The following is a 27,568-nucleotide window of genomic DNA, read 5'->3' as shown; positions in this document are numbered from 1 at the left end:
GGTAGGCCCAGGCAAGCTCCTCCGGCATTTTAGTGGATATTCTAATATATAATCCCATCTTCATGAAACAATTCCCGACCCTGTAAATCCACGAGGCAACGTTTGGGGGCGACAGAACGAACTGCCATGTCCTCATAAAAATAATGCTAAAATGAGTCAACACAGAAGTCACAGGTTTTTATTACACAGTTTAATCAACACACAAAGCTCAACGAGCCTCTCAGGTAATTCAATATACAGAGGTTTTGTGCAAGAAGAGTGGGTTCTCCTCGCACTCAGAGCCCAAGCCAGTCCCAGAGCCATTTAGGATGTTAGCCTCTAAATTTAACAAAAACCAAACAACAAAAAGAAAATAAGCAACCTAAAGAGTTATCGGGCGAGGGTGGGGGTAAAAACACAGGTTGAACTAGAAAAAAGAAAAATCTTAAATACCCGGTACAGTTGTCCGTGTGTGTGTGTGTACAATATGAGTCAACATGGGTGTTGTGTCATGTATTTAATAAAGAGTGTCCTTGGACTCAGTCAGTCTGCTTTCTTGACAGATGAGAATCAAAAAGGAAATAAAAATGAAACAAAGGATGGCTAGTGTGAAAATTCCCCCAATTTTGAGTGCCCCTCCACCCCCCAAAGATGTGAAAAATCAACAGGTCCCTTCAAATGTTTAGATGCTCAAAGGAATGCCTCAAGTAACTGACTATCTGGGATGGGCAGAAAAGGGGAACCAAACCTGCAAGGAAACTAAAAAGGCAGTACAGATGTGCGCAATAAAAGCGTGGGTCACTGAAAAAGAGGCGCTTATTACCATTGCAAGGTTGATGTTAGTTCATGGTCAGGAGGGCATGTCAAGTGGTTGGGGAGGCAAGACAGAAAGTGATGAAGACATAGGGAAGGGGGGGGGGGGGGAACAACACATATGGGAGGGGCAGAGGTACTCTGGTGATGGGGAGGCGTGGCTCAATGAAAGCACTCCAACGGAAACCAGCGAGATCTTATTTTAAACATTTCAATTGTTTGTATGTGGGTTTTTTGTTTGTTTTCTCTTTAAATCTCAAGCTTCCCAAACTTTTGTCATAGAACTGGTTGGCAATGATTTTGCTCCACCAACACTACATTGCATACTTTTGTGTCCATTCCCGGGCTATTTTGTTGTACCTGAAACAGACACATTGACAAATCATTAGAATTTGTTGTCATTCAATTAGGCTATGCACGACGACAAAAAGTTGAGGAGGCCAACTTCAAAATGAACCTTCGCTAGTTTACCAAATAACACATGGACATCAATGCTTTTTATTTTGAAGTTATGCCGAGCAGGGTGTGCATATGATTTCTTTGCATACTTCACACTCAACGAAACCAAAATGCCGAGAAAACATACTTTTCCCTGTCCGTCTTGTAGATACGGGCGATCTCTGGTACTAAGGGGTCATCCGGGTTTGGGTCACACAGAAGAGAGCAGATGGACAGGAGAACTGTGAAGGACATGTTAAAGGTTCATAAAACAGCACTTGAATCAGAAGTCAAATGAAATCATGTCACTTCACATATTGTGCAGGCAACTTTATATCATTCTTTAAAATCATATTTGTGAGGCAATTAGATGGGACGTCGCCACAGAGAGGGACAAAAAAATCAAACTTAAAAGGTCATTTATTTTCTGTACCTGTGTACCCTCATTATTATCATGTCATGTTATGCTTTTAATGATCCTATAAACACCAGGTATCTTTATCTTTGTAGTATCAATTTTCTAAAATACGTGAAAAACCTTTGTAGAAGGACTTAATGCTTTTGTTGAAAAATATGGGGGGGAGGGGAGGGGAGCAGAAAAACACGCCTTGAGCGTTTTATTTGTTTATGACTCATTTCACCCCGACAATAAACGGAGTTCAGTGACTTCTCTCTGTACTCCTTTCACTACAAGTGTCAATACGCTGGCGGCCGAGATGCCCATTGATTCATGGTGAGTAGCGAGGATTGTCTTATGTAACTAAGTTACATTAGACACTAAATAACATTGTAATGAAAGTATGCCTTTTAAGCAAATAACCCCTCGGTACTGCCTAGGCACTGATAAACGTCAAAAGAAAGTGTAACAATTTTGTTTCATAATCACACCCATGCATAATACTCCGCCAGAGTTAAGGATACTTTTTAGGGGAAAAAGGTGTATCATTCACAGAATTTTGTTATTTAGGGTTTTAACTTTCACATGCATGAAGACTCAACATGCGCACCCACACACCCAGACAAAATACTAAACCACGGATGATGACAGAAAGCCTTGCATTAATCATAACTGGCATCATTGGCCGCAGATTACCCAAAAGTTGCCAAACAAATATCCTTGCTTTGATGAAAAGTTTATACACTGTTATTATAGTTGATGAAAGCTAAGGGAAAAAACAAAAGTTGAAAAAATTAAATACATTAACAAGTGTTAAGAAGGAAAAAAATATGAAAAGATACTGTGTTAAAACTATATTGAGAATGCCCTTTAAAACTATATTGAGAATGCCCTTTAAGTCTTTGTGAATTCATCGAATATATGAGCTTTTAAGGTTGCTTTTAAATCCATCCTTTGTGACTTGGCTGATTTCACGACGACCATGAGGCATTCTGAGGTTCAAACTGTCAAAACAGAATTGCGGTTTATGTAGGATATGTTGTATCAATGCAACAACGCTGGGAAATACAGCACAAACTTATCAGGAGACATCTGGCGCCCGTCAATTTGCATGATGCGTTTGATATCACTCCTCTTTTGTCAGTCAGGCATTAACCCTAACACTGAACTCAAAAAAACTTTTGAAAATCATAAATACTTAGCTAAGGCATTTATATAAGAAATTATTACTTGACACTGGCCAAAATGATTTGGGTAGAGGTATTGATATGAAAGGCAATAACTGACATCCAACATCCTCATAATCCTGATTCCTCCTGTGCATTATGCCTAACTGTGTGTCTTAGCAGTCAGAATGAGAAGATATCTCGGCTAGAAAGACTGCTTTGCTTGGTTCATAAAAAATCTTGGACGTGTTCTTTGAGAGCGGCTCGGTGGTGCACTGGGTAGCACGTCCGCCTCACAGTTAGGAGGGTGCGGGTTCGATTCCACCTCCGGCCCTCCCTGTGTGGAGTTTGCATGTTCTCCCCGGGCCCACGTGGGTTTTCTCCGGGCACTCCGGTTTCCTCCCACATCCCAAAAACATGCTTGGTAGGCCGATTGAGCACTCCAAATTGTCCCTAGGTGTGAGTGCGAGTGCGGACGGTTGTTTGTCTCTGTGTGCCCTGCGATTGGCTGGCAACCGGTTCAGGGTGTCCCCCGCCTACTGCCCGTTGATGGCTGGGATAGGGTCCAGCACGCCCGCGACCCCCGTGGGGACTAAGCGGTTCAGAAAATGGATGGATGGTGTTCTTTGAGAGTCTGAAGGCCAGCATGAAACCGCCTACCTTTGGAGATGGTGAGAGCCGGAGACCACTGTGATCGCAGGATGTCAAGACAAATGCTGCCGTTGCTGTTGATATTTGGATGGTAGATTCTTGTGGTAAATGCAACCTAAAGCAGACAGACCTAAGCAGGTTAATAGCGACACAGACAAGCTTCAGGAAATTCTTGACTTATGTTATGCAATGAACAGGTCGATAATTTGCTGCTGCGTGTCCTCTCTTGCGTACCTTTGGTGGTTTGAAGGGGTAGTCTGTGGGGAAGTGTATGGTCAAGAAGAAAACCCCGCCTTGATAAGGACTGTCATTCTAATACAGGACACATAAAGGTTTGGCGTGAAACAAATTCAAAGAAGCTATAATGATGATAAACCAAGTATATGCAAGAAGCGAATGGAGCTGTCAAGTTGAAAGAAAGCTCTGAGGTGAATACTTACAGGCCCCATTATTGTGGCTTGCCAATGAAAACCTGAAACACAGGAATTGATTAGGATGGCACAGTAGTTGGGGGTTTATTTATTTATTTAATTTTGGTACAAACGTACATCAAAAGTATTGCTTTGAGAAATGCATTTATTCATTATGGTGCTAATTTATAAATATTTGCATTTGCACATTGCCACAAGAGAATACCAACATTTTGGAAACAGCGCTAAATATTACTGTTGTATAAATTGCTGATTTTTTTTGGGTTTTTTTTGTTTTCGTATTGTATCTTATGTGATTGTAGTGTACCTAATGTGGGTGAGGGTAAGTACACTTTTATTTAGGAGACCAAATGGGGAAAAAACCCAATCAATTAATGACTTGAGAGAAACAACATAACTTATTATCACTATACAAACATATTACGGAACCTTTATTTTAAATAGTATATATATTTTAAACATTCTTAGGGAGCACATTTTCAACCCAGTGTGTCAACAGCTGAATTATACTGATTAGGCATGGACTCATTGGTATGCTGTCGTGGCGCTTAGCTTCCGCTCAGCCTCTCCCAAAGGCTGTCAGTTTGTGAACTATTGCCCCTTTTCCCAATGAACAAATGGGCTCAGCTCAAATCTGCTTGGCTGCAATGGCCCAATCTCTAAAAAAAAATGTCTAATACGCCTGACAAGAAAAAAAGATTAAAAATCAATGTCAATGTCTGCGATTAAACTGTAAGAAACCGCCTTAAGGAAGTGAGATTTGCATACAGAAAAAAGTTAAACAATAGCCATCATTAAAACTTAAACAGAAAAAAAAAGAAATAAGCCCTACAGAAAAGCAATCGTGAGAAAGTCATATTCTGTGAAGAATTATGAATCTGCATTGGGCAAGGTGATGATGCTGAAACTTGCGTTTGATCCTCTTCCAATGAGATTTAGGAACACAACTGCCTGAAGAAAACATGCAAATTTCCACAGTCATTGATGATATGGAGCTGCATGTCGGGTAACGGCACTGAGGAGATGATGGCAGTCATTGCGCCTTCGATAAATGTATTAAAAAAAAGAAAAAAGAAACTGCCAAAGGCTAACACATTATTATTATTATTACTATTATTATTATTATTATTATAATAAAAAAATATCTGTAGTCTGGCAATACAAATCTTGTGCCAATGTCGATACCATTGATACCAAGGATAAAGTTTTGATCCCATTCTGCTGAAATTTGACTTGACAGGCAGCTGTTCTGATTTTGGTAGCTCAAGTACATAAAATGTATATTTTAAATTAAAAATAATAATAATAATAAAAAAAAAAAAACAGTCAATGGACTCTATGCCAACACAACTGCATATATTGTGGTAAAAATCTCAGGCTGACTATTTTAGCATTCTGTTACATTTTTCAACACATTATCCACTCGTCAATGCAGCACTATTGTTACTTTAAAGTTACTTTATTTTAAAAATGGACGACAACGTTTGTTTCTGGGCTTGTACGGGTTTATCCATGTATACGCAGTGTACATTCATAGCAATGAGTTTGGCACGTACAGGTTAAAGCCTTTGTCTTTGGTTGCAGGTGATGTGGATCATTTTACTTTATTGTACCACTTAACGTCATTCTGCGACCATTTAGGCATGTTTTGAACTGAACTTTTGAATAATGCTGTCATTCTGCTTGGAAATAAACAGAACGATCTGATAGAGCCTATATAACGATAGTGCATGTAACCATATGAAAATATTGTAAAGTTGAAATAGAATCAAATACAGTATGCTGTGAGTCTTAAATTCGATAGACGCTGTTATAATTTAAAAATTTGGGAAACACTATTCAGTCAATACTTTTTAAGGAAACCCTGTTCATAATAGAATGCATTAAAATCAACTATTATGGACATTAGTTTTGGTAAATATGGTGATAAACTTACTGTCATCTCCTACTGGACCAGCAGAACACTGGGCTGGGGGATCCCGTGCGAAGTCATTCAATTCCTAACACAAACAAACAAAATAGCAGAAAGGTCAGTCAAGAAGTAAAATCATATGCATTGGAATTAAAGTATAAAACAGTATAGTTCAAATCATTTTTTTACCAAACACCCACCTATGGATAAAAAAATCTATCCATCCATCTGTGCACAAATTAGCCATAATTCGTTCATTCATTTGATTGGTCATGGCATACTAATAATTTATAACTTGCGGATTCCAATGAGATGGTGCGACGTCATCAAAACTCCATCCCGTACAGACCAAATAGCATGTTGGAATGTTGTTTATAATTCTCATCTGACCACAATCAAAGTCACTTGATCTATCCTCGCGCAATTTCTCCGGGAAAGGTGTTTTGGGCACTGATGAAATCGAATGGAGAACAGTCCAAAATAAAAATGTAATGAGCACCTTATTGGTATGTAGAGAGTAAAGATTTTTGCATGAAAGAGTCAGGAGTAGGAGTACAAACTAGGCTGAAAAATAACAACTCCACTTAAGGTAATGAAGTATTTTTACTTTGCTACTTGACACCTCTGCAGACCAGCTTGTGGGGGAAATGGCAGTTGAGGCGAAAACCTGCTTCCTGCTAAGAAATCACGCTTCCTACTAATGTGGAGGGCAGGATGACAAAAGTGGACAGTGACAACATACATGTTGTATGTTTACATTCTTTCTGAATGTTCCTTTCTGAATGTTCTATCGCGTCAGATGATGTGGCAATGATTGGATGCAGTCAGCAAAGCCCAGCTAGACGTTTTCTTTAATTATTTCACTCCTAGCCTGTCACGCACTTACGACAGCTATCAAAGGGAGTTTGCTTATTTGTTGGATGCCGCCGGAGGGAGCGGGGACACAAGTTTAGCTTCGCGCAAACTTGCAAATAGGATGACTCAAGTGGATGGATTTAATATTGGACCAAAAGAATAACCAGGTCAGAAAATGAATCGGCGATTGGAAAACCACCTTTGGATCTGCCGCTGGCCAGTGTATGGCAAGGGATCATGGAGATTAAAATGATTTTAACCTAAAACTAACAAGTCCGATTCAGGCAAGTGGCCATCAATACATAGAGCCTTTACTGCAGTGTTGAAGAGCTCCATAGCTGAATGTTTGATGTTTTTAACAACTCAATCCGCCTCAAAATGGCAAAAGAATTCAATGAGTGGTAATGGAAAGAGCAAATTACAAAAAGTATCTGTTTTATATCTATGGTCCCGGCAACTGGCGCCTAAGAATAGGCATGTAAGCTAACCCATCCAGTTTATGCCATTATTTGCAACACTAGCGTGTGCAAGAACTAACCTAGATTCTAGCACTGGCCACAATGTAATGTGAGATTATGTAATAATGTGATTCTACTTAAGGTAAGCCATTTGGGGAAGACAAAAAAACATTCCATGGTTAGAATAAAACGGCAACTATGTGTCTACATTTTTAAATAAATGAATATTTGGCTTATTAAAACATCTTGAGCAATGTAAGATGTGGATAAAACGTTAAGTCTATATATTTTCAAAATAAAAAAGACTTTGTAGAGTTCTTGCAACAGCTTGCGATCAGGAATTCAAATGGAGCTGCAGCTTCGAGATTGAATCCACACTATTGGATAATACTATTGGTTACCGCGTTGCTGGAAGGATATGGCAGGTCGTGACGCGGTGCCGTAATATGGATGCCGCCGCAACCGTGCAAGCAGTCATCCTGGGTTAGCGCGCATGAAAAGTGGGGCAGGGGGTCTCCAAACTTTATGGATTCTGCATACTCCTGGTGTTGATACATCTATCCATCCGTACCGCTTCTTCTCACGAGGGTTAGCAGTAGGCCGGGTACACCCTGATCTGGTTGCTAGCCAATCGCAGGGCACATATAGACAAACAACCATTCACACTCAAAACCACACTACATAATTTCCTGAATTCCTGTTGTTTGAAATAAATTACACCGTTTCAAGGTGACTTTTTCCAAGTCCATTTTCTCCTCCTCTTGCAAATCTGATACAAGTACACGACAAAACTAATAATGATATCTTGGAGTTGAAACATCATAGCACAATGGTTGGCATGTATGTTGTTTTAGCATGTGACACAATTATAAGTGTAAGTTCAAGGCTGTGTGTTTATGAACTTGAACCAGTAAGTCAAATATTATTTCTACTACTCAAGGTTTTAGGAGAGTTCAATTTAAAATGAAAACACTTTGAGAGGAAAGAAAATTCACCCAAACCCTAAACTACATAGCCATTTTAAGTATTGTATGTCACAGTGTCAGGTGAGCACAGTGCCTACAGTGAGCAAAATTTATAAGCATGCTGTATGATGTAATCATGGTTGTAACTCGTGGGCATAAACTGTACAGGTACTTGTCATGTTTGCAATAAATAAGGCACAAATATGACGGAGGCCCTTCCCAGGGCTAATGTCATGTTAGTAAGGTACCCTGACATTTATGCATTACGTTAACTTTAACTTGTTTCAGGTTCTACGAGGCTTCGTACTGGACGTCTTAGGTGGGGAGCCAAGTCCGTGATACAACAATTTCAAATCGTGGGGCTTGCTTTGTGTTTCAATCTAAAATAAGCACACACTTTCACTGTCTGGGTTTGTTCAAGGTCGCAAATGTTTACAAAATGTTTGCCAACAGTTTCAGTGATTCTTCTTGTTGCGAGTAAATAAGTTCAAAATCCTCGTGACAACAAAGACATATGGACAAACGTCTGACGATCGTTTGGCGAACATTTCCACCGTCGAACGATCTCTGCTGAGAATTAAGTCATTTGGGTTTTATTTATATATATATATATAAAAATATAAAAATAGTGTCGAACTGAAATAATCAAAGGATGACAAAAACAGAGGACAACTATTTAATTTGATGTCCTCTGTTGTTTAAGGTCCAGCTGGAACACACCTACTTCGCCTTGTTGTCACATAAAAGAAGATATTCCGTTCTTTGTAAAAAATATTCATATAACATATGAAAGAGGCCTGCATCAGATATTCACATTGACATGTAAAAGTCGGATGCATAACACGGAATTGACTTGACCTGGAGTACTTGAACACAAACACACACAGAGACACACACACAAAAGACATTAGATTTAGGGTATTAAATTATTCTAAAAATATATATATATACTAACAAGTATATACAGGTAATTAATTAATGTACTATAGAATATGTCAACCTTGCAAAATGCATATCTGCTAAGTGTAAGCCTACTTTTGGCCCATTCGTAATTCACAACAATAAAGTGGAAGAATTCAGTGAAAAGTAGGTTTGAGTAAATATGGTTTTGATGAGGATTTTAAAGCCAGTATAAATTATCAGTTCAGAAAGGAAGTGTGGGGAAGGTGTATTAAAGAACAGAGGAAATGAGAAGTCACTCTGAAGTGCTGCTTTTCCTTTGTTGTTGTAGAGAGCTAGAGCTCTAAGTGTGTGTTGTTTTTGGTTGTCGTTTTGTTATTAGTTGATAGCTTATTATTTGTTTTGAAATAAATGTGTAGAATAATCAAAAATACATATATTTGGCGGAAACACCACCCAAAAAAATGTTAATTCATTCAAATTTGCGTTCGCGTGTTGCTTTAATGAATCGGCGCCATTATGCAATAGTACTGGTCCAGGTATGGCAGGTAGCGCCCGCGACAAAACAAAGCAGCACTGAGACTCTTTAGGGACTGATTGGCAACAACCATGTTAATAAAGACAAGGTCCACATCAACGAGTAGCCGGTGCAACTGTGAAAACGTTAGTTTGGTGTCACTGTTAGCGAGTGCAAATGCTACATATTCTAAACCTTATAAGATGTATGGTGGGCGAGTTAACACTAGTTCGACAACGACCAGTTAATATTATCCAAGAAACGGTATGTCGTTGTCCTGCGGCTCGCCCGCTGTCACTACCGCGACATCAACCGAACGACGCGTGGGGCCTGCTAACATCATTTCCAGTTTTCCCACGGTCGACTTCTGTGTCGAAGGCAAAACAAACAAAACTACCATCAGCCTCCACCCGAGTCCCGACACGACCACGTAAAATACCATTCAAGGTTGCGCATTGTCATATTAATGCGATGACAACAGCATAAGCAGAAGCTACTTTAGCTGACATCCGTCCTCGCGTCCGGACTGTCATGGTAGCAAACGAAAAAGATACATTCTTATTTGACATTACAATCGGATTATTCACTAAACGATCAAAATGTCCGATTTTGACAACATCAAACCAAGCGGAAGGGGGTCATTGTTAATTTAGCTCACTTTAGCATAGCAGCTAGGTGAACAACTGTCAGATGTAGCAGCGAGTGGAGTCACTCCGATTAACAATCAAAAAAATAAAGATAGCTAGCATCGTATTCGAGATTTATCAAAGGGATACGATTAACGACGAGCACCATTATTATCGAGTACAATCAAGTTTCACCTTCGCGATAATTTGTTAGCTTAGCTTCATCAGAGCAAGCATTAGTTTAACATCATCGTTAGCCAAGCACCGGGTCGCTTATGATAAGAAGGGGGAATGCAGACCGAGTGTTGTTCACGCACAAACTCCAATACGTCTTAAAACAGCATGACACGAGGGCATTAAACGCGTTTGAATGATGCCCATGAAACATAACCATCCACGGGAAACGGCGACTTGAGTTAAAGCGATGTGGCCCGTTAGAGACACAGACAAGGGGCGCATTGCTCCAGCCTCGAACTGTCGTCGCTCGCTGGCTGACTGGTTGGCCGTAGTTATCTGCCAAGTAAAGGCCAGTCGCGAGATATTGTGATAATACGAGAGATATTGTGCACAGTGTAATAAAGCCAAAATGACGGCCAGCTAACGGACAGGATCGGAGTAAAATCCCCAACATAACTGCGAAATCCAGGGCCTCTGCGCTCACTTCCTTACCTTGTGGATTCTTTTCAGAGCCATTGTTGTGCTAGCGCTTCTGCCAGGCAAAACGTGCGGTTAAAATGGCGATTGATATCAGTCCGTTGATAACACACCGACGTAAATATCATAGACCACGACTAGAGTATACTTAGACGATCGTAGATCGCTACTACAACCAGCTGCCTACAGAATTCCGAGTCGAAAATAAACGATAGCAGGAGCAGACCCGCGGTCCTTCCTCCTACTGCAGCAGCTACCAAATCACAGCGGGCCTGTGCCCACACAACAGGAACAATGGCAGAACATCCGCCCGCGCCCCTTCACAATAATACATTGGTCTCTCGAGTCACTTGTTTGGCACATTTAAGGGCCGACGGTCATCAGCCTCGCTTTTTCTTTGCGAATGCGAGTGAGTGTCAATTTATTTATTTTTTTACACGACTAGAAGTTTTAAGTGACCTTTGACCATTTGTAGTGATGGTGAAATACGTATTTTTCCTCTCACTTTACAGTGAGACTTCAGATAAGCAGACAAGTTGTGGTAAATTGCGTTTGGACATCAACAGGAAGACTTGCTGATCCGAAAGTACTGCTCAGTGTGTCTTATCTTGTCAATTTTGTACCAATAGACAAGTCTGTGCACAATAGACTTTAAAATAAGCCATCCTCATATTGCACCCCATGTACTGAAGGTTGCCTTAAAGAGATGCAGACCAAGGGTATTTTGGATTTGGTGTTTTCACTTCACTGAGCGGTATATTAGGGCCCAGCTGGAACGTGCCTATTTTGCCTTGTAGTCAAATAAAATAAGACATTCCTTTATTTGTAAGATACAAAGGGTTTTTCTACACCCCCTTTTCAAAGCAATCATCAACCCTAATCATATTGAAAAAAAATTCTTGCACGCCGTGGGAGCTTCTTGCACTGTTGGTGTTGGTAACAAGCAGAAAAAGAATCTGTGACCACAAGAGCATCGTTAAACTGGCTTTCCCAGACAAACACAGTATTGTTGTGACACTCCAAACCAGTGGTTCTTAACCCTGTTGGAGGTACCGAACCCCACTAGATTCATATGCGCATTCACCGAATCCCTCTTTAGTGAAATTTTTAGAATTTTTTTTTTAAATTCAAGACATAGATGTTTTTTACTGGTGCACAAAATGAGCCGTGCATGAATGTCACCTTGTACAAACAACAAAACTAACACAATGCATGAACCGCAGTGTGACTTCTGCTGTTGTCTTTGCGAGCACGGTTCAGATATGCGTCATCACGAATTTACACGATAAGTCAGGTGTGTTCAGACGTCCGCAGTGGAGGCTCTGCCGAACCCCTGAGACCGACTCACCGAACCCCTAGGGTTCGATCAAACCCAGGTTAAGAACCACTGCTCCAAACGTTCCTACAAGTAAACTAAGAGGCTCGTTGGGGGCCCCTGTCCACTGGATGAATCCCAAAAATCATGAGCATTTTATTAACACATTAAAAATAATAAAGAAGTGAAAGAAGTGACCAACATCCAAATTGTGCACAAGTGCAACATTTGTATTAATAGTAGTGCAGCAGAGGTGACACCAAGGTTGGGAAGGGGTTGCCCAAATCAATACATTACACAGTATATACTTTTTTAAACTGTATTTATCCATCCACCCATTTTCTATACCGCTTGTCCCCACGGGGTCACGGGCGTGCTGGAGCCTATCCCAGGAGTCATCGGGCAGTAGGTGGGGGACACGCTAAACCGGTTGCCAGCCAATCGCAAGGCACACAGAAACGGACAACCATCTGCACTCGCACTCACACCTAGGGGCAATTTGAAGTGCTCAATCGACCCATCAAAGATGTTTTTGGGATGTGGGAGGTAACCAAAGTGCCCAGAGAATACCCACGCGGGCACGGGGAGAACATGCAAACTGCCCACAGGGAGGGCCAGAGGTGGCATCGAACGTGCACACTCCTAACTGTGAGGCGGACGTGCTAACCAGTGTGTCACCGTGCCACCCCAAATGTATTTATTTATTTATTTATTTATTTATTTATTTATTTATTTATTTATTTATTTATTATATAGCAGAAATTGGATCAACATTCCTACTTCTCTTTTTTTTTTTTTTTTTTCAAGTGTGCTCTTTTGGCCAACCCTCTCTATTCAGGCGAAAGATTCCTGAATTCAACATTATCTTCCGCGTAACTCCCGATCAATCACTATGCCCTCTAATCCGCAGATTTTTTTCAATCCAACACAATACATTTTATATAGCGCTTTCAGTTTCCATTGTGGGGAATATGACGCAACACGACTCCTCTTTGTCGAGAGGTGAGACCAGACTGCTCGCTCGGACGCGCTGTAAGCCAACACACCCTCAGACGCAGCCATGTCAAAAATTTAAAGCAGATGCAATGCCAGATGTAATATAATGCTCTATTATTTTTTGAAAAATGTGATGGACTATGGTGACCTGCAGACTTTCGGAAAAATCAATGCCGCCCCTTGTTGCTATGGAAACCCGGCAGCGCCGTCCTGGTGGTGCTCAAGATCTACATTGAAGTGTATATTTATACACCATGTTATTTATTATTTTTCAGGAAGATGGTGGAACAGTCAGTGGCACACACATTTATTTGATGTGCAATAATATATATATATATATATAATAATATATATATATATATATATATATATATATATATATATATATATATATATATATATATATATATATGGCAAAATACTTGAAAACCTGTCATGAACTCTTCAGATTATTAAAACACAGTCGTCCGACCTTTGTGTGAGGGGAAACCCTGTACTGTAGTGTAAACCTCCACAGGATGGCAGTAATTGACCGAGTGCGCGTGTGTCTATGCACGTACTCCCGCTTGAGCGTGAATATGCGTGGGAGTTCCTTCTCTCGCCATACCGACCAGCTGCTCATCATTTGCTTTGCGGGGGTGTCATTGAGTGGTAGAGACGGGGTTTCTTATTGTTGGCGAGAACCTGCAGTCAACTCCACTCTCACCCATCTCTCATCTTCACCAAAACAAGTCTGGGATTCAAGCATGCCTCCGTCTCCCCGGCCCCCAAATGTCAGCTGATTTCCCCCGACTAACAGAGGACGGAGATTCCGCCGAGTGATGCCACTGCGACAGCCTGCATCCGCGCGTATCGTCGACACCTGCAGCAGAAAGACCAGACAAGACCACAGTGTGTGACAGAAGATCAGAGAGCGGCCCCCGCACCCCCTGCACACACAATCCCCCCTCGCTTCCGACCCCCAGGATGTCCGGCAGCAACGCAAGTCTCGCGGAGCGGCTGATCAAATGTAGGCAATGATGCACGGCCAGTGACGGCAAATGTACATTGTGTGCACACCGATTCAGCGCTGATCACCCCCCTCGCCGTTTCTTTCTCATATGTCTGTCTCGTGTTCATCTCTGCTTGTTATCTTAGCACCTATCACTCAATAAAGTCACCGTGCATGTGCCTGCCTCTCAACCTTTTTGGGGAGGGCGGGAGATGAGAAGTGGTGGGTGGGGAGTTGGAGAGAGGGGGGGGGGTATCCGGCTCCATACGACACCATCAGGGTCTTCCCCTCGTTATTCTATTAGAATTCACTCCTGAGCGAGGCAATACCCCATTTTCCAAAGGGGGAGGAGGGGCGGGTGGTTTTGCAATGCACTGGCTCCGTGTACGCGCACTACTCCTAGCGGTGGTTGGCTGTTACTGAATAATACTCTCCAGAGTCACCCACGGAGTGATAGAGGGAGGCACAAGGCAGCGAGTGGGAGAGAGAGATGAGCGTCCTGTTTCAATGAACCGAAAAGCAGTGTGACGATGACAGCGAAAGGCAGACATAAAGGTAAAAGCAAAGACTGTCCTCGTGTGTGTTAAATGTGGCCACGGGGATGATGTTGCGACGAGAAGAGAGAGGGAGGAAAGGATGCTGCTACGGGGGGCATTTTACAACATTTCTGCTTATAATATACTGTATTTTAATGTGCACGTCTTGTTCATGCGTGTGCGCGAGTCTGTTTATTCCAAAGGCATGGCCTACATTGGCGTTCTAGTTTTATTTTTAGACACAGTCAGGTGATCGATTGCTTAGAAACGCTAGGTTACCCACAGTAAAAAGTTTTCCAGCTCAAGTGTGCAGCATCCTTTCGTGTTTTTGCGCCTATAAGCTCGACATCCCCAGCGTGGCCCTTTAAATCTCCCCACTGTCCTCTTTTCCTCGAGGCCTGCGCGTTCGAGAGTGGTTGCGTTTGTTGCCGCTGCTCCAGCCTCTTCCTTAGCTTCCCTCATGTTTCCCTGACGGTCAAATGAGAGACAAAATGGAGTGAGAGGATGTGCTGGGCTGCAGATGAGAGAGCCCGTCGCCCGCCGCCAAGATGACGACGGCGATTCGTGCCGCACTAATTGTGTTATTGCATCATTGGATTATGGAATATTTAATGTGTTGATGACAGGAGAGGGTGTGTTTGTGCTTTACGCGTGGCTGGTTATAGGAAGGATGGTTTTGCACGGATTGTCGTGCGCATGTAACCACCACTACGTCTGACATGTTACACACGCACGCACGCACGCACGCACGCACGCACGCAGCCTCTCTGTCTCATGCGACGATGCTTGGTCGACCCACTCGTAATAAAGTCATAAGGTCTCTCTGCCGGAAGAAGCTGATCTGACAGCTGGACGCGTCGCCCGGGCATGCCCCGGTATTCCGTGCGTGCGTCGTACTCAGAAGGAGGGGAGCGGGGAGGGGAAAGGCTTGCATTCTTTGCACGTAGACTTTTGGACTATATGAGCATGCACTTCCTCCCCGTGTGCGTGAATTTCTACACGGAACATTTGCGCATGTGCACGGGCTTTGCTGGTATAGCATGGATTCCCTGAAATCGTTGATAATATTGAATGTCCCCGCCAGCAGCACTGTGGATGAGTGGTTGCCTCACAGAAAGCTGTTATTCTGTCTTTTTCATTAAGCGGGTGGAACACTCAGTTGCACACACTTTAATTTGATTTGCAATAAATACTGCACAGTAAATGCATTGCAGTGCAAATAATTATTTAGCCTGATCTGCTACTCATTTCATGCGGCAAAATATGCTGGTATATCTGGATTCCCTGAACTAGCTGATAATATTGAATGCCCCCCCCCCCCCACCCCACCTTTAGTAGCAGTGTGGATGAGTGGTTGCCTCACAGAAAGAGAGCTTCTAGCAGGGGCGTAGTTGAGGATAAGAGCTGGGTGGCTTTTACCTCATTCCTCGCAATTTGTAGACGTTATAACGATCCCATCCCCTTTTAACATTTACTTTACCTTTTACATTTTGCTTGTCTTTCCGAGCTGCATTGAAAGCATCATGAACGGTCAGGGGCAGATGACCAGTCTCACACAAACCACGCACGCACGCACTGAATTTGTACTCTAGAATCATACTTTGCGGCAGTTTTTTTTTTCAAATGAAACTGGAATCTTAGTATTAGTGGATAGAAAAATTTAATGATGGCAGGTGTGTGCTGACTCACTTTAAACATGAATGGTAGTGGTTAATTCTAAGCACAGCCAAGTCCCCAGTTATAAGTGGGTGTGCACATGATGTCAGTTCTTTTATTTTATTTTTACTCCTTAAAACAGTTCTCCCAGCTATAAAGGTTATATAGGTCACGTAAATATTTTGAAATTATTTACATTTGTCTTGTTTTTTTATATCCCCAAAACATGACATTTGAACTGCAATATGTGGACTTGATATCCAGTTTTGACAATTTGTTGATTGAAATAATGGCTACCCTTGGCCACCCCAATGGAAACGTTGCGAGTCGGCTCCTGTTGGCCCGGAAGACACCGTATCCATGACTTCCAAAAGCAATTTGAAATATGGACTCATCAAATCATAGCACACTTTTCTACTTTGCATCAGTCCATCTCAGATGAGCTTGGGTGTAGACAAGCTGGTGATGGATCTGAGTGTTGTTAATACATATTAGCGGAGCTGCGCAAAATAATACCAGACTACCCAGAGAAAATCCATGCAAGCACCGGAAGAACATGGCAGTTCCACACAGAGAAGTTATCGAACATTGCTTACATAAACAGAGCATATGAATGATCACTTCGGGCAAACATGGTAGGCAACTGGTTAGCACATCCGCCTCACAGATCAGAGGTTGTGGGTTTGAATCCGTGATTTTGTCTTCTTGTGTGGAGTTTGCATGTTCTGCATGCGGGTTTTCTCCGGATATTCTGTTTTCTGCCAACATCATAACTGAAGATCAAGAAATGTCTATAGGTGTGCATGTGAGTATGAATAGTCGTTTGTCGATTTGTGCCTTGTGCTTGGCTGGCTACCAGTTTGGGGTCTACCACGCATCACAGAACTCAGGAATGTGTGGAAACAGGACATAATTGCGTCCAAAGTAAAGTTCTTGTCTGTACTTAAAGATGTGTGTCAGTTCAGGGTGTACCCTGAGCTCAACAAGCGTCAGACTCCACCATCTAGTGTGGTATCGAAAATGGACGGATAGATGGATGGTTGTTTGTTTCCTCCTCTCCTTAACTGAGTCCCCTTCCCACATACCATCATAACTCTCCCTCTGTGTTGTAAACATCTGGGCCACCAGAGCTCAGCTGCCTCCACATCAGAGCAATTGTGCAGCATATACCCTCATGCATTAGTCGTAATAATGCACAAACACACACACACACACACACACACACACACACACACACACACACACACACACACAACTCCACAAAGCTATTCATCACACCTGGTGAGAATGATTTAATGTGTTTGTGCTGAATGGGGATGGCGACATCAGTCACACAGACAGCACTGTCGGTTAGACTGAGCCGGGTAGTTCCCATATTATGGATTTTAGTGCTGTTTGTCAGATAGAAGTGCGTGGAGATTGAGCCAAAGGACAAAACATACCCGCAGGAATGGACAGAAAGTGTGGGGGCGAGGTGAGAGCGTGAGAGAGAGGAGACTGCATGAAAAGGCCACACAGGAGTCTTGCTGGAGCAAAGGATTGATCACTCGTGTCTTTCTGAATCACATACCGTAAAAATGACAATTTCCTCTGATTGCGCATGTGAGTACCGAGAAATACTATTGCAGAGCCAAATGCTAAGTATTTCGTAAAGTTGGCTTGTATATAAGCACCATGTTTTGCCTCACAGTTCAATGCTCAATCTCACTTCCAGCCTTCCTCTTTGGAGCTGTGAGTGTGCATGAATGCCCGGCAATTGACTCACTAGTCCAGGGTTTACCCCACTTCACTCCCAAATTCAGCTGGGATACACTGGAACTCACCCGCAATCCTAATGAGGACAAGTGCTATATAACAGGGATAGGTGGTCCGCGGTCCTCTAATGATCCGTGGTGGTATTGGGTGGTCTGTGAAATTAGAAATGGAAAATAATTGTAACACTTAAAAAATGGATTCATTATTTAGATCAGATTTATTTTCCAGCTAGTTTTGTGAATCATTTACCCATCCAAATGATGTTGAATGTAGCTGAGATTCCCAATAATAGCCTGTATATGTAGGTCTATCCTCCTTTGGGGCAAAATGGACTAATGTTCCGCCAAAGCAGTGGTCCCCAAGTTGCTTCTTGTTTATAGCGGTGGCCCCTTGAACAAAACCAGTTGAAAACCCCTGCTATATAAAATTATTAAGACCACATCATATCATAAGAATCCCCAAGTGATATGGAAATGTCTGGCTGGAGGTTGAGTAAATACTATTATCATCAATTGCATTTTTTTTCCACAGAATCTGAAAAGGAAAATTAACCAATTTAATTATTTAGACAATTTCATTTGCACATTTAGTTATTTGACTTAGTTAAAATCACACGAAAAATGGTGACACTTATAATATTGCTTTTATCGCTATAGAATAACAGAATAAAATGAGACCACATTGCAAATGCACTGAGTCAGTTAATTCATGGTTGTGTGTAAACAAAACTGAATCAGCAACATGGCACGTACTGTACAAGCATCCCTAGACACCGGCTAATAGTATGAGCTAATACTCCATACATGGTGGCTGGTAGCAAGCATGGCGAAACAACTCAGCGCTGATGAAGCCTGTTGTTTGAAAAACAAATCTGTCCTTCTCCATTATGTCTTTAGTTGCAAAAGGATCCTGCTGAAAGCTACAAAGACTGATGATGCTTTCATAAAATGTGGGCATTGCTGTTGAAACTCAACCTGAGCAAGCTTTATCAAATAATAGCATCACTCAGTTGTGTGATTTTGTGAATACTGCTCGATAAATGCGGGGACCCACCTGTATTGTATCCATTTCTTATCAGTGTAAACAGAATACCCAGTATAAACAAGCTGTTTTATGGCATCGCATTCAAATAAGTGTGGTCACACCGGGCTCTGTTGATGCGATGCCTACAAGAGAGATAAGAAGGCGCTAGGATGGGAGAGAAAACCAAATGGAAATGTTTTATGCCTCCATGAGCATAGGCTATTCATTGTCTGTGGCAAAGCTACATTTCACTGGAATGCCCTCCAAAAGACTTTTGTTACAGTGCACATTTTGGTTTGTAAGCACAACTGTAGTTGGCAGTGTGAGTCATAGCTGCATTTCATTTCGCTGTGCAAGAGTTGCAGCCGTGGCTGTCTGGCTGTCTGACTCAAGGATCTGGCTTAGCGTGGCACGTTGGTGATCTTCACTGATAATCAACAAATTATGAACAAGAAAATAAATATAAATGAACACACATTTCAGTACAGCTGAAATCGGGAAATTCTGTGAACAGTTTGGAAGAGCAGTCGGTCTTGGCAAAAATGTTTCAAGCAAAAATTGTGACAGGAAACGCCTTCAAGAACATATGAACATTATTTGGGGTTTGTTTGGTTAATTTTGAACATATTCAAGTTATATGGGAGCGGACACACATGTGCAACCACACTATCTCAGCTTTTTATTTCTAATTTCACTCTCAAAACGATTTGAAGAAAATTCAATTGCGTTGTATTGACCACATTTATGGTGGAAAACGTTTTGCAAGGATCTCATTTTTCTTCCGTCACAAAAAACGCCATTTTAAGAGGCGTGTGTAGACTTTTGTACTCAAATGTGATTGTTTTAATTTCATTTCTTAGCCATGCCACCCAATTGCCCGGCCAATTGTTCTTATAGACAGAGTTCAAAGGGCTCAATCATAACTGCCCCATATCCAGGGGTACACGTAAAAACTTTAGTCTGATTCTCAAAGGAGCACCAGAGACTGTTGCTTGATGCTAATTTTTGCCCCGAACCCACTGACCTCACTGGATGAACTTAAAGAAGTCAACTATATGAAGTTTAGTATGTACATTAAAGTATATGAGATGAACATTTTTAAGCATGTATTTTTATCAACCAGCCTTGAAAGACATATTTGGACAGACTGTTGTAGCTGCTGCACTGGGACACCGAGACACCCATATTTACCTCTTTGGCGGAACCTTTCACTCGGCCACCGTAATTGTGTGACATGGGCTTACGGCTCAGCTCAAATAAAATAAGAAAAGCCCAAGAGTACTGCACAGTTCTTTGAATGCATTTAATTAACGACTTTCAAAAAAATGTTCATTTCATTAAAGTTTATACTCGTACATTGCAATGTATCAGTTGATCAAAGCTGGCTCATAATTGCACACATGCATGCATGCATTCATGCATGCACAAACCACCACTTCTGGCATAGCTTGGGGCACTCTGGCCATATTTCCTTTTAGTGCAACATGCTGTCCTATTCCCTCATGGTCGCCCCAAAGCCTTGTGGGAACTGCATTTAGGAGCATAAATCTGTTAGGTTTGCATGTTGTCACGAGAAACAGGGGTCACACCTTGACAGGTATGTGTGTGCCTCGTGGAGAGGGTGGCAGGGCAATGTCTATTTATAGGGAAGGCACTCCACAGAGAAAGAGAGAGAGGGAAGCAGAGAGTGAGGGAGGTGTCGTCTAATGAGGGCAGGCTGTTATGGGATGAACTGTTGTTTTTGTGTGCGCGTGCGCGTATGTGCATGTGTGAGTGTGTGCGTGAGGATACACAGATGGCTCTCAACGTGTGTAGTGTGCTGAATGACAAACGTAACTTTGCTTGGTTCCCTACCACAATCATCACCTTCAAATACCCATGGTCCTGTCAGCTGATCTGGGCCAAAGATGGTGAATAAATACACACATGCGCACACACACACGGATACACACACTCACACAAACACACTATTAAGAGTCACATAGTTCACCCTTCAGTTTTCATACACTCCAGCATTTGCTCCACTCCCATTTGTAATGGCTTAGTCTCATGCTTTCATCTGCCACTTCTTCCCATTGGAATTTTTCATGCAGAGGAACAGAATATAGTTTTTTGGAAAGTGTGTGTTTGGGTGTATATATGAGATGAAGGCAACTTACATGGAATGTCTTACATTCTGACACTCGCTTTTCATTCTGCTCAATGTGCACATCCACATCCATCCGTCCGTCCCACACAGAGACGAACAACCATTCGCACTCCCACTTACACTTATGGGCAATTTAGAGTGCTCTATTGGCCTACCAAGCATGTTTTTGGGATGTGGGAGGACACTGGAGGAACCGGAGAAAACCCACGCAGGCACGAGATGAACATGCAAACTCCACTCTGGGATGGCCGGAGGTGCAATTGAACCCACACCCTCCGAACTGTGAGGCGGACGTGCTAACCAGTGCTTCACCGTTCCACCCATATTAGGCACAATGTTGCACAATTATAACAACCACTCTTTTCCATTTGCCAAACACAAAATTTAGAACTGGAACAGATGACAAGACAGTTTCTGTTCTCACTTGTTGTCTCTTCCTGCTGCAGCAGCCCTGCTATTTGCCGATAGTGCTCTGTGACGTTGGAACTAATGAAACATCCCTCTAATTGATTTGAGCCATTATAAATAGTAGGAAAGTGGATTCTGATCAAATTCTGCTCCAGTTAGGGTATTTGACCAGCTCAAACAAATTTAGGGGCTTTGTTTGAAAGCTGTGTCATGGACTCGTCCTCGCTGCTCTGTGCTGTTTAGATTTTTGGCTGAGCCGGCAGCTTTGTCACTCAGGAGATTCCACACAGTTCAGCTGTGGAGAGTGAATCAGAGGACATACAGAACAGTCGGACGTATGGATGTATGAATGAGAATATTCACACTCAAGTAGACTCAAGAAGTAGCTCCAAGTCATCTCGTTCGTCAATGTGTAAGAGTAGGAGACAAATATCCCCATTTGACAGGGAAATCATCTTTGTTTATAAAATCGACAAATATTTTAACACTCATTGGGACTTCAAATTCCATACAGGAGTTGGATAAATGAAGGTTTTGTGGTGATATGTTGTATTCTAAGGTAGTTTGTCAATGTAGTCACACGGGCCTTCAACATCATTCTAATGGGATTATAATTTGCCATTCTGTATGCACAATGATCAAAATAACGATCAGTATTCTTAGAGATGGTTTTAGAAGCAATCTAAATAGCTTTTCTATCTTCAGCAAAATATCCCTCCTTCATAATTTACAGTCTTCACTTGACCTAATGTAACTGGCTTGACACCATGACCCAAAGACTGTAATAAAGGTTGCCCAAAACGAAGATGAGAGTGAGTCGAGTCACTCATTTCAGGGGTGCAACACTAACATGCTTGTTTTGGAAATATGGGAAGCTACTGGAGAAAACTCACTCAAGCACAAGGGTAACCAAACTCCACAAAGGAAGGCATAGACCTTTGAACCTTGATTTTTTGAGGCGACGCACTCACCACTCGGCAGACCAGCTATCCACTAGTGCACCGTGCTACGCCCTCTACAAAATATTTCTGCTATAATTCCTGTCAAGTATTTTAACTGCAGCACCTCCAGTCTTTCACAGAGTTTATATGTTTTGCCAACACAATCTGTTGCCGCACCCTGAAGACAGGGACCTGTACTAGGGTTCGTTTCAAGCATTAAATATTGATTTTAAGTCTGTGAATAAAGTATAGTTAGGCTGCCTGCCTGCCTGCCTGCCTCAAGGACATCTAAGACAAACTAGCCCTTCTTCATGCCATTGCTTGCATGACAGAAAATGTTTTTAGGCTGGTTCACAAACTTTACAGACCAGGATCCCCCAGACAAAAAATGATGCTATTTTCTTGTTTAAGTGCAGCAATGAAATGATTTTGAAGCTGGATTATTTGGTAAAGAACTATTGACAAAGGATGTTGCTCTAACGAGCGCAAATAAAGCATGACGGTTAAGAGCAGTTTGCGCCTATTTTCCCTCTCGATTGCACAGATGGCAACGTATAAATGCAGGCTTTGCACCAAGAACATGGTTGAACGATGGCAGTTAGGAAAATCAAAACGCATTTGTTAAACTGCTGACTCAACTTGTTTTGATATGCCGCTTTCCGTTTTTATTTAAATTTTAGTTTCTTTTTCTCATTCCATTTTTTTATTCTCGTCAATGTAATGTCACATTGTGTTGAGTGCCAAGAAAGGCGCCTTCTAATTTTACACCAGCTTTCTGTAAAGCTCTTTTGGCCCCCCCATACTGTGTGGCTATTAGTGCTGTATCCGTAAATTAGACGTTTATCAATTAGGCTTATTTGCATATAGGTGGGCAATTTCCCCGCCAATTACTGTACCTCATTTAAATACACGTAAACCACCGGTGCACCGAGACGCATTCTGCCTGGCGTTCGTGACACATTTCACCATCTGCGCGTGCTATCTTGGTGAATTCAGCCCCATCTGATTATGAATCAATTCATTTGGGGTTCATTTAGATGAAGGTGTCCACTTTCCATCTGACCAAATGTAAATGTCATCACCATACAAGTGCACTATTTGTCCCTGCACACTGTGCTTAACTCATTTCCTACTTGCCAAATATGCATTGTATCTGTGTGGTTTGGCAAGAGGAACAACTTTGAGCTTCAAATGCTATTGTCTTTTTGAACTGAAATAAAAAGGACTTTGAAAAGGTCAGCTGTTGGTCGAAAAGGACATTAAAGCTACATTTATATTATTGGTCCTGAGTTCTTTTTTCTGCCAATGGTTTTTCCAAGTATTGTTTCTCTTCCAGAGCTGTGTCTCTGCTGCTCTTGACACTCTCATACCTGCCCTATTTTCTCAAAGGGCTCTACATTTATGACTTGCACGCATGCACACACACACACACACACACACACACACACACACACACACACACACACACACACACACACACACACACACACACACACACACACACACACGCACGCACGCACGCACGCACGCACGCACGCACACACACACACACACACACACACACACACACATACACCCACCCACACACACAAGCCTTAGTTTTGCCTTAACTCAGGAACATGCACGTGTTGAGTTCATGTACTGTCCACTAGTATGTGTACTAGCTTGTGTTCCCTGGTTGCACTTGAACAGTACAGCAACAGTGCATTACTGGGCTATGAAGCTGAGTCACAAACTGACCACAGCTTGTTCTCTTGTTTTTCAGAACTAACTCTGAAGTCACACGGATGAGTAACTTATATTCTTGTGTTTTCTCTGAAAGCGTGGTGTGGGCAAACTTTTGTTTTTTTGAATATTAATCATTCACGACCTGAAAGGCAAAGATGGTTTTAGCACTTGGTGTGAAGTGACAGAAAGCAGACGCTGCAGTTTGGAAGCCGCTGGTGTCCTGGGTTGCGTCAGGGTACTTTGGTGTGTTCGTGTGTTGTTGTCACTCTTAAGGTGACGTAATGGCCTACTAATTGAGACTTGAAGTGGAATTAAGTGCGAGCGAATGCGTCTTATTGCACAGTACTTACGTGACTACATCTCAACTTATTTCCACCGTCAAAACTAGGGTAAGACCAATTACACAAATCAACAGCAAATTTTATTTCAAAGTGGCATGTATTCCAAAACGTATTTTGTCCCTGATTTAAAAATGTCTTTTCTATTTTTAACTACATCAAGTTTTAGAGATATTTTCTTTTTTTTTTTAAGTTTGACCGATTATGAAAAGCTTGTGCAATGTACATTTTACCAGTAAGACGTTTCAGAAAAAAAATCCACCGTTGCTGAACCAAACCGTAATTCATAAGCCCTCGAGCATTGTATGTATTTTGTATTTGTATTTGTATTTTCTAAAATATATTTATGAATTATGTTCTCATCACCCTATGTTTCAATCAAGCCCCCTGTATCTGAGTTTAGAGTTTGGAGTTGAAGCATCATCGTGTTTTCTTCGCTCCTCCAAGCACGCGGCGCATTTTGATGACACAAAATTGTCACAAACAAACAAACAAACGATTGTTTGTGGCAGGGTTGCCAAATCGTCGTTCCCCGCCTAATATAGCCTCTTTTACAGTGTGTTTAGTGGGGGTTTATTTTCAAGTCTAAGTAGACAAACCTGGCACCCTCGAACGAAAATCTACTGCCCTTCAAACCGTTCATTGGCCCCAGAATGAGTGTGTTCACAAAAACGTTCAAAAAGTAAAAATGTGCTACGTTCATCATGTTCACCAAAAATATGAACGAGTTCATGAACTTTCGTTCACTGAATGCGGTCAGGTACAACACTGCAGAGGAGATTGTTGATTGTTCACCGCGCCAAAATGAGAGAGAGGCTCGGCAATCGAGAAGAGGGAGGAATAAACAGACGGGGCAAGAGTAGTGCAAAACAGAGACAAAGTGGCAGAGTGTGTAATGTGTGTATGTGGTGTGAAAGGCCTACTTTTAGCATGTGATCTAGGCCATTATCTGTGTTAGCACTGGTGGGGCTCGAACAGGCTCAGTGGATTATTTTATTCCATATGATCTCATGTGTGTTCATATGTCCCTTACAATAATCAGCCAGTCACGAAAACCTCGCTGTTCCATACTACATGTTGTACGGCTGCACCCAATACACCTCTGCCTTTTGTTCCTCATCACTGGGTTTGTGCACTCTAGTGTGTGATTACGATGTTTTCAACGTGCCTTTTTTTTTGTGTATGACTCCTCACGTGCAGCTGTGCACTCTCGCTGTATCACCCCCATTGTCAGTCACCCCCCACCCCCATGCTAGAACAGCGGCCTGAGGGCCTTCATTATGTAAGAAAGACATTACTGCAGAAAAGAGGCGGGAGACATTACTGCAGAACAGAGGCAGGCAACCCTGATAACCGTGGCAGCCACTGCTTCATTATTGTACGCCTTAGCGTTCATAACCCAGGCAGAGTCAAAGCATGCAGCTCCATAATGGAGAGCATGGAGGACTTACAATGTTAGAAGGGGAGTTTTTTTGAAGGAAAAATCAATTAATCGTGCTCTTCTCCCCTCACTATCTATGCACGCCAGCTCGCTTTTCACATGTTAAAGCCCTTTATTTTTAGCCACACACCTATTCAAATGATCTCTCTTCTCAGCGGTCCCCTTCCCTCTGGCCCATCGGCTGACCATGAAAGAAGTGTTCGACGCCGAGGGACGACCAAGGGTGGACCTGCTCAAAGCTCACCTCACCAAGGAGGGCCGGCTGGAGGAGGCGGTGGCCCTGCGCATCATCGACGAGGGTGCCGCCATCCTGCGCCAGGAGCGCACCATGTTGGACATTGAGGCACCAGTAACAGGTATTTGGATTGATGTACAGTACGGTAAATTGATCTCTTACCACCTAAAGCCCGAAGTCAACTGGGATAGGCTCCATTGGATAGTAATTCCTAATTACATTTGCAGAGCTAAATCTCTCAAAATATGGCTTCTCTAAATTATTTCTCCAAAAATATCTTACTATACCAAACAAATGCAAGTGACTTCCTTTGAGCTGAAAGTCACAATGGGTTCATATATATTTAAAAACTCCTGTATGTACGGGGAGGGGGACAAAAAGTGGTAATTGAATACGTCAGATGTTCACTGATGCATATTAAAATCTACAAAGTAATAGCATGAGGAAACCAACAGTCATCTTGGAGTCATTATAATTTCAAAATTTTGAAAACATCATTATCTTCCAATTCCAAAATGTTGTTACTTAGCAGTTCCCATCCATGTTGTTGAGTGAGGGCCCAGACAGCAAAGGACAGTTCGAAACACAAAGCCGTAGCGCATAGGGTAGAAACCCCCCCAATTATGTAATAACCAGGATAGCATTCATTGATTCCTTCATCTGCCATGTGTATCTGCTTGTTCGTTCACACATGGATGGGAGACACAATCGGTGTATTATACGCCTCACAATGTCTGCATGTATTTCTTTAACTGGGAAACAGTACAAAGCAAGGAGGTGGATAAATTGAGATCGATGGAGAGCAAAATGGAAAACAGGTTTCTGAGACGAGACAATCATACTCAAACCCATCCAAACGATTGACGACAGTGTGTGTGTGTGTGTGTGTGTGTGTGTGTGTGTGTGTGTGTGTGTGTGTGTGTGTGTGTGTGTGTTTGTGTGTGTGTGTGTGTGTGTGTGTGTATGTGTGCGTGTATTTATGCAAATTGAAATGATGAGACAGATCTGTGTGGGATGTTCGAGTGCAGGAACACGACTCGGATTTCACAGGTACTAACCTCGGGGGACAACGAAAGAGATGGTTGAATAGAAGGTGTTTAGTGCAGAGGTTTTTCAACCTGCGGCTTCAGGCATAGAAATATTGATCTGCTCTCTAATGTTCTTCTACAGCTAAGCAATCTGACTCAGAAGAACATTCCTCAAAAGACTTTTGTCTGAGCCAGAGAAAGTGATGAGTAATTTACAGAAAGAGCTAAGACAACTTTGTCCTGGTTTACACACATGAAATTAAGTA

General features: G+C 42.1%; 2 protein-coding genes across 4 annotated transcripts in view; one reads left to right on the top strand and one right to left on the bottom strand.

Moving 5' to 3' along the window:
* Positions 1–162: 162 nt before the first annotated feature.
* Positions 163–11,055, bottom strand: ube2d2 (ubiquitin-conjugating enzyme E2D 2 (UBC4/5 homolog, yeast)). The gene is made up of 7 exons (XM_088377896.1): positions 10,778–11,055; positions 5,812–5,875; positions 3,885–3,916; positions 3,679–3,756; positions 3,454–3,559; positions 1,379–1,472; positions 163–1,152 (listed from the first exon to the last, which is right to left on the bottom strand). Exons 1-7 carry the CDS (start codon positions 10,799–10,801, stop codon positions 1,107–1,109), a joined length of 444 nt encoding a protein of 147 aa, XP_088234022.1. The 5' UTR covers positions 10,802–11,055; the 3' UTR covers positions 163–1,106.
* A 2,457-nt stretch (positions 11,056–13,512) lies between these two features.
* The window catches only part of LOC148404206 (protein phosphatase 3 catalytic subunit alpha-like), a 31,191-nt gene continuing 17,135 nt past the window's right edge, over positions 13,513–27,568 (top strand). The window contains exons 1-2 of one of the 3 annotated variants that reach the window (XM_088379057.1): positions 13,513–14,082; positions 26,195–26,395. In XM_088379057.1, the coding sequence (XP_088235183.1) occupies positions 14,040–14,082; positions 26,195–26,395 (244 nt within the window). In that variant the 5' untranslated portion in view covers positions 13,513–14,039. Of the gene's footprint in view, positions 14,083–14,384; positions 14,620–26,194; positions 26,396–27,568 lie in introns of those variants that run through there. The other 2 variants (XM_088379072.1, XM_088379066.1) reach the window with 2 other exon arrangements.

Source organism: Syngnathus floridae, chromosome 1 (assembly GCF_059516105.1).
Source record: "Syngnathus floridae isolate MCC-2025c chromosome 1, RoL_Sflo_1.0, whole genome shotgun sequence".
In the NCBI taxonomy this organism is placed as follows: Eukaryota; Metazoa; Chordata; class Actinopteri; order Syngnathiformes; family Syngnathidae; genus Syngnathus; species Syngnathus floridae.
This window is presented reverse-complemented; position numbering and strand designations above follow the sequence as displayed.